The sequence below is a fragment of the Cloeon dipterum genome, chromosome 4 (assembly GCF_949628265.1).
Source record: "Cloeon dipterum chromosome 4, ieCloDipt1.1, whole genome shotgun sequence".
Lineage (NCBI taxonomy): Eukaryota > Metazoa > Arthropoda > Insecta > Ephemeroptera > Baetidae > Cloeon > Cloeon dipterum.
The window spans coordinates 17,989,116-18,003,354 of NC_088789.1; the positions used below are offsets into that span (position 1 = coordinate 17,989,116).

Consider the following 14,239-nt stretch of genomic DNA (forward strand, 5'->3'; position numbering starts at 1 on the left):
TTATCAAGAGCTGAATCAAAATTAATTTAAGTCGTACGAAACCATCTATATGAGCCTAAATCGAAAATCAACTAGACAGCATTATAAAGTATGGATCATAAATACATAAATGCATCCATTAAAAGTCAAAACTCACCCATGTCACATAACAGCTAAGGCAACCTTCCAGAAGGCATGAGCTTTTTATTGCTTACATAGGGATGTTCCTGCAGGCTACGGTAACACGACCATACCAATGGATATATTTTGACGAGTGGAATTGGAAATGCACGAAAAATTAAAAATTTCGAAAAAAGCATGATTTCTAGAGAAATCTTAGCTTAAAATCGCTTTCTTCTTATTACGATTTTGAGAAGAAAAGTTGACAAATTATTGCTTCCTTTTATTTATCAGTGAAATTGTGTTTCTTTTCCACCTAAAATGTCAAATGATGGAGTTCCACGAGTTAGCCGTAGGGAAAATTACCCAGAAAGTTTAAGTTTGGTAAGGTTATTAAATCGAAAAATGCGTATACCAAATTCTCTGTGAATAGCAATCACTGGCACAGGGCGTATAATGGAAGGGAATTATGAGATGGCAGGGTTGCTCCCCTGAAAATTAATTAAAGGTTGGCTCGTGTGTTTCAAAGCGCAGGATGTCGTAAATTTTTACCTTATTTTACGATATTTCATCTTAAGTTTGAATGAAATTGTTTTTATAGAAATAATCGAATACAAACTCCATTCATTACATTTCATTCACCAATAACTGGCAAAGATTCATTTTTAAAAATCAAGTTCTTATGCCCCATGTCATATTATGGACGAGAGAAAAGGGTTTTGTAATGTTAGTGCGCAAGTCCCTGAAACTCATGGCCAGGATAACAACAAAAATAACTGCTAACTCGACCAATGAGTCGAACTGCTACAAAAAAATGGTTTTGCACGTCCCTTATGTAATTAAAATAAGTTTTATATTTTTCAAAATTATGATATTTCATTTTAAATGTATGCTAGCTAAAACGCACTTTCGAAATTTGCAATAAATTTCCAATGCATCGGCCATACAACCCTATTTGCGATCTCCAATTCGAACGGCGCCTGCAAAATCGAAGGCATGCAGCCTGCGCAGCTTCCATGACTAGCGGATGGCCTAACCGAGCAATTTCCCTTTCACTTTCCTCTTCTTCAGGAAATTATCTGCTTCACCGTGAAATTTTTTCAATAAGCTGAAATAACATTTGCCTTTTCTTCTAACCCTTCAGACGTGAGCTAAAAATTCCACGTATTTTTAGCAGTGGCCGTGAAACAAAACGTATACACCGCAAACTCGGCTGCTTTCGCGGCAACGCGTCCAAAATTTGGGTCGCTTTCGCCAGAAGCGAGAATGAAACGGCGGCCGGCACGTGTGTAGCGTGCAAGTGCATTAATTTTGTCACAGCGTACACACAACAGAATAATCGAGTCCAAAATCGCGAGATTTACGCCCGCAGGATGTCCCAACGGCGGTCGGCGACGTCACCGCAGCGGGTGAGTGTGCAAGCAAGGGAGCCAGGCAAGGGGTTTGACAGATGTGGAGCAGCGCCATGATTGGCTGAACCAGTGCCCCTCCCGGCCCCTCCGGCGGGCTTAGTCCCTGCTGCCGCGGCCCCAAGCCCCAGTTGCACTTCTGGCTGTGATTGTGAAGGTACAAACCCTAGAAGGTACGTCCGCTTTAGACTGTTTCTCAACTGCACCTCTGCACTTTTTCGTTTCGCACAAAACACGGTTTGATTTTCAAATAATTCGATCTAAAATAGTCTGTTTTTTCTTTGATTTTATTTTATTTTTCGAGGCTTGGCAATTTAATCATGAATTCAGTTTGCACGGCCGTGACGTCACGGCGAAGCGAGAGCACTTCTAAAATTAGCACGCTTTTTCGGTGGGCTTCCATAGTCACTTAAGGAGTGCCCCAGCGCGCGAATACAGGAATAGATACATGAATTCCTCGAATGTTCCAACTTACTTTCCGCAGCCCTTTGACGGGATGCTTCTAGAAAAAGCAATCGATCAGCCTCTCTGACTAATCAATTGGATGTCGACACACTCTCTAATTAGCATTCTTTCTTTTTCCCCTCTGCGCTAGCAGGTAACACCTAGTTCGACGACTCTTTAAAGCAACAGCCGAGACAACTCACCAAACGAAAATGCTGCTCAAGACCCACCTCGACATCATCAGCAGGAACGAGCCTATCCAGAGGAAGGCGAGGTTCTGGCAGTCCTACGTCCGCGCCCTCAAGGGTTAGTCTAAATATTTATTAAAAATTCAAGAAGAGGATATATTTTTGCTATATTCTTATACTGGAATTTATTAAAAATGTCAATTTGCAAAGAAAAACATCTTTAAAAGCAAGAGTTGTATTGGAATTTTGGCTTCAATTTTAGAATTTAAAGATGAGAAAGGTCTAGAAATCCAATTGGAAAAGTTGGTATTTGGAGCTACCAACAGATGGCGCCGCTGTTTGGTTTCAATTAATATTCAGCTACTTGCATTATTGTCTTTAAAGATTTTATATGACATGTTGAAAACCAAAATTAGTTCAGTTAAATGCGGTTGAAGCTTAAAAAACGTTTTTTCGAAACAAAAAATCTTTGCTGTAGTTTCAACCGCGATTAGATGATCTGATTTTTATTTTCCAGTCTTTTTATGCCAGAAATGTATAGGAGCAAGATTGAATATAAAATCGCAGTGCAACTACCTAAAATTTTTAAATGAGCGGTCGTGCATGAAATAAGCACTAGAATATCTTTTATGACAGTGTAAATCGAGTACTGAGGATTGAATTAGGTTAGCCAGGCAAATCATTAGGTCGACGATTGAACACGACGTGCTTAAAATGAACGGAAACGTAACAAACATTTTACTTTTGTGGTTTTTGTCCGAACTTAAAATAATGACTGTCAGAAGGACGCTTTATCAACCAATCAGAGAACTTCTCTGATTGGACTTTGGCGTTCTTGTGGCACGTTATGTAAGGCTCAAACCAAAATCCACCTATAAGTAACGGTTTTTACTATTTTATCATTTTTTGGCACTTCGCATCGAAATGTGTGCAGTGTGATTTGGCTTTCTAGCCTAATTTGACACTCGGGAATTCATTGGCACTGTCAAAATTCCAGTTGTTCTTTGATTTGATTTTTAGTCAAGTTGCAACAGGGTTATAATTGGTAGGAAATAAAAGTGATGTTCTTCAATCTGCAGGAACCCATAGTTTTTCAGAATTGGCAACCATTCAAATCATTTATAAAAATAACAAATATTAAACATATGTTGTTCTTAAGAGAGTCATTTATTTCTCAAGAAAGAAAACCTCAGTTAACGAGACATCAAAAGTGACCTGGTTTGATCAAAAAAATCATATTTCAGGCACTGAGGACATCAAGGCGCCAGAAAACAGCCGCACTCCCCGCAGCATTTACCGTCCTATCTACTCCGAGTTCCCCGAGCTTTCCTCCAAGCTGGACACCTGGCCACTCAGCAAGAGCCTGTATGAGGACCCCGCGATCGCGCACGAGCGCATCAGCTCTCCCGGCTACCGTTACCAGCCCATCTCGAGGGAAACCTACGGATACTCGCCACGCAACTTCCTCTACCGCGACCCCATCCGCATCGGTACGTACTCCCGCAGGAAATGAACTGCCGATTGACTTCCAAGGGGGCGCACTTCTACACGTGTAATTTAATTCGAACAGGGACAGGGCGACCGCTAAAAAATCAATATGTTTCTTGATGTGAAAAAGAGTTTATTTTGTAATGCCGTGTATAAACAGTAAGAATACCATCTAGAAAGACGAGAAACGGGGGAAAATGTGACGTTTCGATTAGACACAGTTTAAATTGTCTCCGCGCGTGTGGCGAAAACGAAACCAAAATTTTAAGTGTCAAAGACTTTCGTGCAGGATTTTGTCTCCTAATACAGCATAACAACAAGCCTATATCGCCATTCTGTATATTGATTAACCAAAACGATATCTGTTATAATTCTTTTATATAAGTTCACACTAGACGCGCGAGGTCACCAACTACGTAAGTGCCACGCCGCTCGACTTAACCCTGGAAAAAGCAATTTTTGCCAAAAGTCCCTTATCCGGAATGCAATTGATTGATTGAAAATAATTCGCATGCATTTTCCATAATGTATGACTCTATTCTAATACAATTCCGGATTTTCCGATAAATCGAATCAGCGCGTGAGAGCCAGTTAGCTTAATTAACGCAAACAGCGAGAGCACAACGAGAGAAACCACTGTGTATAAATATTATAAATAATTATTTAATATTATTATTTCTCAATGTGTACTATTAATTTAGCGAGATCCACAATTTTTGGGTCAATAAATATTTTGGCCATAAATATTTTGCGCTTTTTATTTTTTTCACCCTTTTTCTCTATCTGCAAAAACGCCAGACACTTTTGATTAATGCTTTCCATGTCCGAAATGTCTTGAAATTAATGCATTAACATTTCATCAAACTAATGCAACACAAATATTTCCAAATACAAGGACTTGGAATCAACAATTTACTCTAGAAACTTCAATTTCAGAAATCTTTTCAAGCAATGCGACTGAAGTTAAAATTTTGACAGTGCGAATCAATTCTGAGGATTGAATTCGGTTCTGCAGCAACCGAGTCATACAGTCGAAAATTCGACAAGACCAATCAGCAGCCAGCCTTATAGCCTAATTGTAGTGTAACTTAGCTGTAGTGCTTTGGTTGTGCTACCTTTGCTACACCTTTGTCTGCTGATTGGTCTCCGGCGTTCTTGTGGCACTTATTGCCGCCAGAAAAACGCATTTTATGTTTCCGCCGATTTTTCCGACTGAGTGATTCAGCTGCTCAAACAGATTTAACCCTCATGAATTAATTGGCTAATGTCAAAACTTTTATCCCAGCGCTACTTTAATACTTTCCACATTCACACAATCCATGCAACACAAATGAATTATTACAACTGTAGCCAACAGCATATTTTATAATAAAACCTGTGCAAAGTGTCATCCGCATAACCTTCCATTATAATAATGCGACTAACTGCTGCAGCTATGTGGGGGCTACCAAAAATTGTGATCAAATAATGAAAGTTTTCATAGGCCACGGGTTTAGTTGGGGGGACGGATTTCGGCATACATGAAAAGAACGACATCCTTCATTCTTTGCTCTTTATTATCTATAACATAGAAGAAAAAAAGCCTAAAGCACTGCCTAACGAGACGCAAGCGTGGAACGACCACATGGAGAGGATGGCGGCCATGGGCAGGCTGGCACCCTTCCGACGCTCCATGTCACCTCCCCCGAGACCGTCCCTGCGAGCCAGGTCGGCTTCACCAGTCAGGGCACGCTCCGCCTCGCCCTTCGAGCGCGCCTCTTCGCCCTTCATCAGGGAATCCTCCCCATTCACCAGGTCCACGTCGCCGTCTCCCATCCTGGGATACACATATGCAGGTATGGAAGTAGAAGGAGTAAAAATAAGACAAAGCAATTTGAAACTGCCGTAGTTTCTTGAAAAGAGGTTGGTTTTCAAAAAAATTTGCATGGTTGGAATCTGCTCAGCGAGATGAATCGAATGACGTTTAATGTTTATACATTATGCGGAAAGGTTCAGGTTTTTACAAAACTCTTATATTAGAAGCGTTCTGAGAAGTTTGCATACAGAAATGTAACTGCTTGTAGCAGATTTTTCATTTTTATTGAGAACGTTTTCATTAAATAAAAAACCAGCTTTAATTTGCCTACTTCAAAAATTTTGCTTGAAAATATCGATTTTCAAAATGGCTTTTCCAATTGTAGGGCGAAGAAATTTTTCCAGAACATGTTTATAATGGTTTGAAGTTTTGAGGATTTAATTAAACATATTAATATTTCTGATACATACAAACATTTCTCAAATTTTTATGACGCGATTTTAATTCGCAGCAATTAAATTAATTTTTTAAAGCAATTATTGATTCAGTTTAGAAGATGTTATAAAATTATTTTATTCCAATCAGGCTATCCGATTTACACCCGCGACGGGATCAGCCGTCCTGCGCTTGTGCGCATCATGAGCCCAAGCCCTTACTTGTCAGCAGCCTCAGTTGTGCGCGACCCTTGGTGGTATGCCTACCCTGAGCTGAAGCCCTTCGAAACCGACTATGTGTACCGCACTTCGCCATCATACCTGAGGAGATCGTACCTGTCTCCGGTGAAGAACAGGTACCTCTGGAACCAACACCCCGTCAGGCCATTTTGTAAGGAATTTATAAATCAGTGATTCATCTGTTAACTGATTTTTTGTTTTAGAAATGGAAATGAAACGTTTTGCATCAACCAACCTGAAACCTGACCTTGAGCCTGCGCCTGTGACTGACATTTCCCCGACTATGATGAATGCATAGCGGACAAAAAGGAAAAGAAAACTCTGCGCTTTCCCAATCAAACTAAAACTATAACTGTTAAATGTTACGAGATTAAATTAAGGTTGCAATGTTATCATCATTAACACACTGTGCTTGTAATTTATTATTTCTTAAAAATACAAATAAAAACAGGATTTTGATGACAAGAAAAGAGCGCACAGCGTTTCATACAAGTTGAAAATGTCAAGAACGCATTCAAAATCACTTTTGTCTGTGAACAGAATTACAACGTGGAATGATGCCTTCTTTTCTTCTATTAAAAAGAAATTACAATGATGAGGGCCAAATGGCAAATTTTCAATTTTATCAACAGAGCTGTGAATTTGAATTTTTTAATTTTAAATATTGAACTATTGATATTTAGTGCAAAATAGAAGTATAGATATAAAAGTTAAAACCATGTAGGTAGTTTTAATGGTCATGGTGAAAAATTTTTAAATAAAAAAAGGGAATCGTTTTTACAACAATAGGTAAATTAGAATCAACATATTCACTCATTTAAAAAAAAAATTCTGATTTTTACATTACTTATTTGAGCTTTATTTTTTTCAATTTTTCCAGAGCTTTTTGCATATTAATTTCTAAAAGACGAAAGGATATGAAAAAAGCTGGAAGCTAGCACCCTGGAACCTTTTTGGCTCGTCAGGGGCATCATGACCAGTTAAAGGGTACGCAGTTTTTTTAATATCTGACTAGCAGAAGCCGAAATCTCGAATGCACATGATTTTTCAATTTTTGACCAGAATCTGGAATTTGGGTTTTGAACTTTGACATGGAATATTTAAAAACAAAATATATCACCATCGCAAAAATTTTGGAGGTAGATTAACATTACAATTTGGAATATTTTTAAGACACACACCAATAATTTCTTTTTACATAATTTGCAAAATTTTGGCTCGAAAAGTTAACTGAATATTCTTTGGGCCAGCAGCACTCACAGACATATTGCGAGAATCAAGACGGTTATATGACTGGAAAAATTCTGGCAAATTTATTCAAAGCATTGCAGAGAAGGGAGATTGCCTTTACAGACAATTCAACAGCTGTGTTTGTCAGGCTTTAGAAGCAATTTGTACGGTAATTAGCTCCTAAAACGATTTAAATTAAGGCTCATTCTCAGATGTCTAAAAATTAAGCATGCATGTCTTAGAAAATCATCAGACGCATGTAAAAAGTAGCACTAAAATCAAATGAAAGACGATAACTAACCAAAACCACAAGAAGGCAAGCTGGCAGGAATCAATCCAAGTTCGTCTTTTCTGCCTTGACAGTAATAATTTGAGTTGTGCACGCAACAGGCTGAGGGTTGCAATTCTTACACTCGTGGTAGTTTCCAGGCTCGCGCACCACTGAAGAGTTGTTGTGACACATGTAGACGTGTTGCACGAGTTTCGTCTGGTCTTTAAACACGGCCGAGCAGATCTCGCACCTCCTGAAGTTGCAGTCCATGCGAAGGTAGTGGTTGATCATTTCGGCCACTGTGCCAAAGTTGTTGAAGCACAACTGGCACGTGAGCCGCTTCCTGAAGATCCGGGCGATCAGGAAGTCTGTTTTGAGGTGGCTTTCGTACACATGGCGCATTAGGCCGGCACGGGAAGAGTAGGTTGAACTACAGATGGCACATCGGGGTTTCTTCACCCCCACCAACATCTGGCACCAGCCGTTGCAATGCTGGCAGTTTCCAGAGTCCTTTGGGATCTGCTCGGTGTGTGTGTGGTACCTATGGATGATGGATGAGTGAGAAAATTGTCAATTTCAATCAGTAAAAAATCGTCGATAATATTGGCTAAAAACATTTATAATATGATTACAAAGTTTTAAAGGAAAATTTACTAAGGTTTTGAATAAAGATTGTGGTGTGGACAACCTGATGGAATGAATAATTGACAACTAATGGTGCAATATTCATAAAAAAATGAGTCTAGATTTCAAGTTCTCATACCTAAACACTTTGAGGAAGACTCCAAACACGTTTTTTTTATAACAGTAAGCTTAACAAAAACCCCCAAAAACTAAGGTGAGCTCTAACTCCTAATCAAGATCTCGCATTTTTTTTGACAAAAAGGCACAATCCCACTCTAGGTTGGATTCATTACTTCTAATTTCTTCACTGCTACAAGATGGAAATCACAGTATTGATTAATTAAAATACAGCATAATTTTTTTAACCTCCGGTCAGCACGTCCCTTGGGCTATGAGCTCACAGAGTCCCAATTACACCGCTGAGCATAAAACATGGGGCCTGAGTGGCCTCAGAGGAGCTTGGACCCAATTTGGCCATCTTTTCGCCTCCCCACACAGAGGTATTTCATTGAAATACTAGAAATTTGCCTCTAAAGCTGCTGGAAAGGTGCGAAAACCAGCAAGTGGCGAGTTGGCGCCGGTTCGCCTCCCAGCCAGTTGAGCTATTTGAGCATTTCGAGTCAATTAACTAACCACCTTTTGCCATCTCTCTGATATTGGGCAGCCATCATATTTTAGATCTCCGAACTGCTCAAATATCTTCCACTGTTATGACACTCCTGCGAGCCAAGGGGTCGGTAATTTGAAAAAAAAAAATCAATTTCAGTAAACTTGATCTTTGAACTACCAACAGGAAAATAATTTAACTGAATGAGACGAAATCAACAAAGTCTGCAATTTTAATCTACAAGCAAATAGGAGAAAACTAAAAAAAAAACTTCAAAACTCGAAATTTAAGTGTCCGTAAAACTCGCAAAATTAAGAGTCAGGGTTTTCTCAATGGCGTTATTGGTAAGTAAAAAATCATCAGGAACCTCAGATTCGGACCCCTGCCAAAACGTTGTAACTTTCCTTGACAAATGCTCATAGGGATTTGGGCTTATTTTATGGTCCAAATGTCAAACAATCATCAAATTAAAATTTAGAAAATATAAAAATTGGTACTACCAATGGTATGTGAAGAGGAAGCCTGACAGGAAGGTCTTGTTACAGACTTCACAAAAGATGCGCTTCTCACTGCAGTTTTCGAAGTGATCGTCATACTTGTGCTCGCTGGTGAAGATGCGCTGGCAGTAAGAACACTTGACTATCGGCGTGAAGCACTCCTCATTTTCCAAATGTCGCACCAGGTTGGCCACCTTGGTGTTGCAGTGCCAGCACTCGTTTGTATTAGCAGTCTTCCTCGGCAGCCTCTGCAGCTTCACCTTCAGACCCGACTCATCTAAAGAGCCTTCTTCTGCTTCTTTCTTCACCCCTGTACTCGCATTAGGGGGTTGGGAGCTTGTAGGGGGGACCAGTCTGAGCAATGAACCTGCTGGGATTAGAACTTGGCGCTGCATTGATGGATCCGATGGATGCATGTTTCTTAACACGCCACCTGGACCTAGTACGAATGTTTGAGACATCTTCATCTTTTTGGTCGGAACTACCTGAAATTATGCAATACGTTGTAGCCAAAAACAAAAAGGCAGGTTTAAAAGCAATTTTTTAAATCAGATGGTCAAGTAATTAGAAACAGGTTAGGACAATATTTTAATTATGATTTTTTACTAGTTTTAATACTCTAATATTTCAAAGGATTTTAAAACTGTATTTTTTGCAATAATTTAATGAATTTATCTTCCAAACCAATTAAGGACCTCAACACCTTGCTAAACACAGCAGAATTAAAAAATTCACAAATGATTTTACTTACGTCGTTAAAAAGAATTTATCAATTGTTTTAAAAATTGAATTATTCAAAGTATTAATTTAATTCATTCAATACATTCACAAAAATCATGATTTCAGGATTTTAGTTGAAAAAATAAATAAAGGGGAGTGTCATACAATAATTTAGTGCATAATCTTACTGGCTCACTACTCGATGTGACTGACAATGGGTCAAATTCCTCCGGCTCCATGGTTCCAGAAGTAGCGGACGGTACGGACACGAATTCAAAGTCACCTACCACCCTATCAAGTGGTATCTGCAATTAACGCGAATGAATAAAATAAATTAAAGCTCATAAATAGTGAATTTTACGATTTCTCTAATGATGCCATTGGTGTGAAATACAGCCGCAGGAGCAGTGTCCTCCACAGGGTGTCCGTCTGCATTGTCCATGTCTGCAATTGTAGCACACGAGGACAGTCTTGCAACACACAAGGTTTTAACAGAAAATGTTTCGTTTGTTTGGCCCAGCGCATGATGGCGTTGCGCATTTATTTCTTAATATCGAATGGTGAAATCACCGCGCTTGCGCGGAGTGTTTCATTGGCTAACCGTTTTTGGGTACTCGACCCTGCACTGCGCAGTTGCGATAGTGCGCATGATCAGTATGTGACGTCATGATCTTCACTGCACAGCTCCAAAATTTATCAGTTTTTCCCGTTTTCCTCCTGAAGAATCTACAGGAGCGAATTTTTTTAAATTTAAGGAGGAGGCAAAGATAACATTTTTATGAATCTCATTTCAAGCAAAATATTAAATTCATGAACAAAAATTACTATTTTAATCATTTTAATAGTTAAATCATGGAATATTATTGTACTTCTTGTCTGTGAAGTTTTGAACAAGATTTTATCACTAATCAGTGTCATTACGGATTGATTCTTGCCGGTGACCATGAAAAATGAAAAGCACCAGTTGTTCAAATTTCCGTTCGAAGTTTAGGCTTTTGGTTTCTGTTGTCTGTTGTGCCGTTTTAGCGTTTTACTTCGCTACGTTGACGTTAGTAAATAATGTGGCGCCGAAGCTTGTGCGCGCGAATGTGTTTAAAATTTCGCGGGATTCGTGAATATGAGCAGAGCAGAGCACTTTGATTTATGTCCTCCGTGCCTATTATGGATTTCTTACCTATAAAGGTGATGGTCGATTGTTTATGTTAATTAGGCAGCCGCAGTCACAAAAACTGAAGCCTGACCGGCTTGTGGTGACCCTCAACAGCCTCAACTAAAATTTACGCCGACTGTGTACACCGTACACCATTCTTTATTTTGGTTTGTAGTTCGTGAAATCGGCGTGAATCGGCGGCGGCGCGATCAGCGGGGGCAAACTAATGCATGCACCTAGCAAATAAGAAAAAACGCGGCATTGGAAAAGGGGAAATGCTTAATTTACCTACTTGAAGGCAAAAATGAAAATGTAACCCGCCTATATTAAAGATTAATTTACTTAATTTGATCATGCGGCTCTAAACCAATTGATAAAAATTTAATTTCTCACGTCGTCATTGCCTCAAGCGAGTAATTTTTTAAATAAAAATATACATGTGACCAAATTTCATATAATTCAAAATTTGGAACGACGTTTTGCCTGATATTTTTTTGACATAACATATCAATAACGAAATATTGATGCTCTTTCAGGATTTCATAAATCTCGGCTTCTAATGGTCGGATTTTAAAAAGCGCACTTAGCTAGACTGGTCTCAATCCCTCCTAATAGATGGCCGAAGTTGTCCAAAAAGGACCCTATCCTTTCAATCCCTTTATGCAACCTTCAAAACAATTTTGTTATAATGATGTTTTTAATAAAAGATGTAAATAACGACTTGTAGAAATACATAAATTTTAATTTGAGAAGAGACAACCATTATAGGGAAATTTTCCAAAGACAAACATATTTTTATTATAAGAAATTTTCAGCACATAGAATATTCTACATATAACCTAAAACCATTTTAAGCAATACGACAGTAGATTATTTTTGCATACATACTGGAAATAGTAACAGCCATTGTAAATACAGTTTTTTAATACAAATTCATTCTATTTACACAATGCAACAGCAGACAGATGGAAATTTAAGACACCATATTAGGATCTTGTGAGAACAATTGGAAAGTTCTCTGTTATCAAATGATCGTCTTGAAATATCACCACAATATTAACTTCAAATTCTGAAATTTATTGAAAGCAATTATTATTTATCTTTCATACTTTAACCAACTTTACCGATTTTAAAGCTGCTAGTTGTCAAAGTGGGGCACGTAAAAAGTCGTGGGAAGACCATGTGAATCGGAATGGCGATTCCGCATGAAACGTCTCCTTCACCGATTTGGATATTTTGAATCTCAGTGGCTGAAAAATTCATATTATTTCCAAACCAGAATTAATTTACAAATGTATACCGTCTCTAGAGTAGCCTTCAGCACAGCCACAAGTTTCCACTCTAACTAATTGCAGTTCAACTGATTTAATTGGAATTTCCGAGTGTTGGACAATTAGCTTGAAGTGATGAAATTGTATTTTTGATTTGATATTATAATTATGGTGATACAAAATAACTTACCTCTCCTGTGAAAGGCTTTCTGAGACAGCAGACTGTGGAGTCAAGGTGCCCAGTTATCTTGAAGCGCGGAATTCTGGCTCTCTCCTTGACATTTTGCAAAGAGTCTGGAGAAATTACGAACTGAACAGGCTTCAATTCTGATTTAGGGCATTTATTGAGCTGAAATTTAAAATTTTAACTTAATTTATGTAACCATAAAATAATAGAAATAGAGTTCCCCGATTTTGAACAGTGCAAAAAGTTAACACAGGTTTTTTTGCTTAATATGTCATATTCTTGGGGTTTTCCTATTTAAACTCCAACAATATCATTCTTAGCGCCCAATGTGGTAGAAAAATGCAACATTTTATAATAAATTTAAAATATAACGAAATGTAGTAAAAAGTGGCATTTTTCAAATAAATTTTTGATTACATTGTATTCTACGATGAACTCTGCCGTTTTCACTAGATCTTTGGCCAAAAAACTCCTTCTAATTTCACATTTGAGCATATACTGGATGCTGACAAACACGCCGTGATATGTTTCGTACAGAGGCTTGCTACTGCGTGCCCGCAGAGGAAACTCAAACGGAATTTCGGTTTTTCCAGCTGGGATTTTGCCGGCCGAGGCCACCTCCAGCACGCACGACACCAAAGACACGGGCTGAAATGTGTATGTATACGATATTATTTGAGTATAATTTTTATTATTTTCTCCTATCATACCTTGACAGAATTATAAAATGCTTCAAATATGCCAACATTCTTTGAGCTCAACTGCAGGTTCACATTTCCATCAGCAAAAAGGGTGATTCCGTCGTGGCGAACGTCGGAAGGAGAAACCACTACCACCACTCCACTGATGATTTCCTGAAAATTCAAGTACATAGTTTAATGTTGTTTCATATTGTAGTTAACCCAGTGATACTGACAGTAAAATACATAAAACTAAAATTGAAATGTCTCACTACTTACTCCTTCATGATAGACCTTGTTTGCCTTGCGAACTAAAATCTCAATATTTGCAGCCATTGCTTTTAGTTCCTAAAAATCTCCAGGGGTTTTGGGAAAAGAAAAAAGTAAAAACCAAACACACATATGCTAATTCCGTGTGATTATAAGTTGGCGTTGGTGGTTTTGTTTGTTGATAATTTAGGTTGGACTCTCTGATCAGATGTCAGATGAGCAAAACATGTGATGCACAGAGGTGGGAGGGAGCGACAATAGCCGCGAATATTTGAACTTGTCCTTCCATAAGAAGAGAAGGCGAGCAAGTGCAGAGCTGAGAGCAGACACACAGGGGTCACAGCGCAAAACGACGAGAGCGCGCATCATGTTGTATATGTGTAGTTCACAGAAAAGCAATGAATTTTAAAAATTAAAAAAGTTAATTTCTAATCGATATGAGAAATTTTTCCTGGATAGTATAGCGTCGCAGTAATATAATTTACAATAATTTATAAAATTGGCAGATAATAAAATAACAATACAAAACCTGGATTATGCACTGCTTTAAATTGCAATTTCGGCCAATTCCAGGCCTCATCATATATTAAAAAACTGGCTCTGAACCTACCCTAACAACTCACAATAACTCGTTA

The 14,239-nt window shown here is 38.4% G+C and overlaps 3 protein-coding genes across 3 annotated transcripts; 1 reads left to right on the forward strand and 2 right to left on the reverse strand.

Moving 5' to 3' along the window:
• The first annotated feature begins 1,524 nt into the window (after window positions 1-1,524).
• Window positions 1,525-6,499, forward strand: Mf (myofilin). The gene is made up of 6 exons (XM_065487238.1): window positions 1,525-1,681; window positions 2,107-2,258; window positions 3,385-3,630; window positions 5,200-5,463; window positions 6,009-6,248; window positions 6,301-6,499. Coding segments are annotated over exons 2-6 (846 nt in total). The 5' UTR covers window positions 1,525-1,681; window positions 2,107-2,164; the 3' UTR covers window positions 6,303-6,499.
• LOC135941642 (zinc finger protein 16-like) lies at window positions 6,485-11,235 on the reverse strand. Its single transcript, XM_065487234.1, has 5 exons — window positions 11,221-11,235; window positions 10,408-10,516; window positions 10,235-10,351; window positions 9,330-9,811; window positions 6,485-8,139 (listed from the first exon to the last, which is right to left on the reverse strand). The coding sequence occupies exons 2-5, from the start codon at window positions 10,486-10,488 to the stop codon at window positions 7,659-7,661; spliced, it is 1,161 nt and encodes a 386-aa protein (XP_065343306.1). The 5' UTR covers window positions 10,489-10,516; window positions 11,221-11,235; the 3' UTR covers window positions 6,485-7,658.
• Window positions 11,236-11,910: 675 nt separating this feature from the next.
• Window positions 11,911-13,792, reverse strand: LOC135941645 (vacuolar protein sorting-associated protein 26C). Its single transcript, XM_065487237.1, has 7 exons — window positions 13,614-13,792; window positions 13,365-13,508; window positions 13,072-13,302; window positions 12,658-12,816; window positions 12,497-12,593; window positions 12,321-12,446; window positions 11,911-12,265 (listed from the first exon to the last, which is right to left on the reverse strand). The coding sequence occupies exons 1-7, from the start codon at window positions 13,668-13,670 to the stop codon at window positions 12,183-12,185; spliced, it is 897 nt and encodes a 298-aa protein (XP_065343309.1). The 5' UTR covers window positions 13,671-13,792; the 3' UTR covers window positions 11,911-12,182.
• Between the last annotated feature and the right edge of the window lie 447 nt (window positions 13,793-14,239).

Excerpts from the sequence above, each read along its gene's own strand:
- LOC135941642 (XM_065487234.1), bottom strand. The coding sequence starts at position 10,488 with ATGGACAATGCAGACGGACACCCTGTGGAGGACACTGCTCCTGCGGCT. Across the intron at positions 10,352-10,407 it reads ATGGCATCATTAGAGAAATC|ATACCACTTGATAGGGTGGT; the intron begins GTAAAATTCACT and ends CGTTAATTGCAG. Across the intron at positions 8,140-9,329 it reads TTCCTCTTCACATACCATTG|GTACCACACACACACCGAGC; the intron begins GTAGTACCAATT and ends CATCATCCATAG.
- LOC135941645 (XM_065487237.1), bottom strand. The coding sequence starts at position 13,670 with ATGGCTGCAAATATTGAGATTTTAGTTCGCAAGGCAAACAAGGTCTAT. Across the intron at positions 13,509-13,613 it reads ACAAGGTCTATCATGAAGGA|GAAATCATCAGTGGAGTGGT; the intron begins GTAAGTAGTGAG and ends TTGAATTTTCAG. Across the intron at positions 12,266-12,320 it reads AACTAGCAGCTTTAAAATCG|AATTTGAAGTTAATATTGTG; the intron begins GTAAAGTTGGTT and ends AATAAATTTCAG.
- Mf (XM_065487238.1), top strand. The coding sequence starts at position 2,165 with ATGCTGCTCAAGACCCACCTCGACATCATCAGCAGGAACGAGCCTATC. Across the intron at positions 3,631-5,199 it reads CCGCGACCCCATCCGCATCG|AAGAAAAAAAGCCTAAAGCA; the intron begins GTACGTACTCCC and ends TCTATAACATAG. Across the intron at positions 5,464-6,008 it reads CCTGGGATACACATATGCAG|GCTATCCGATTTACACCCGC; the intron begins GTATGGAAGTAG and ends TATTCCAATCAG.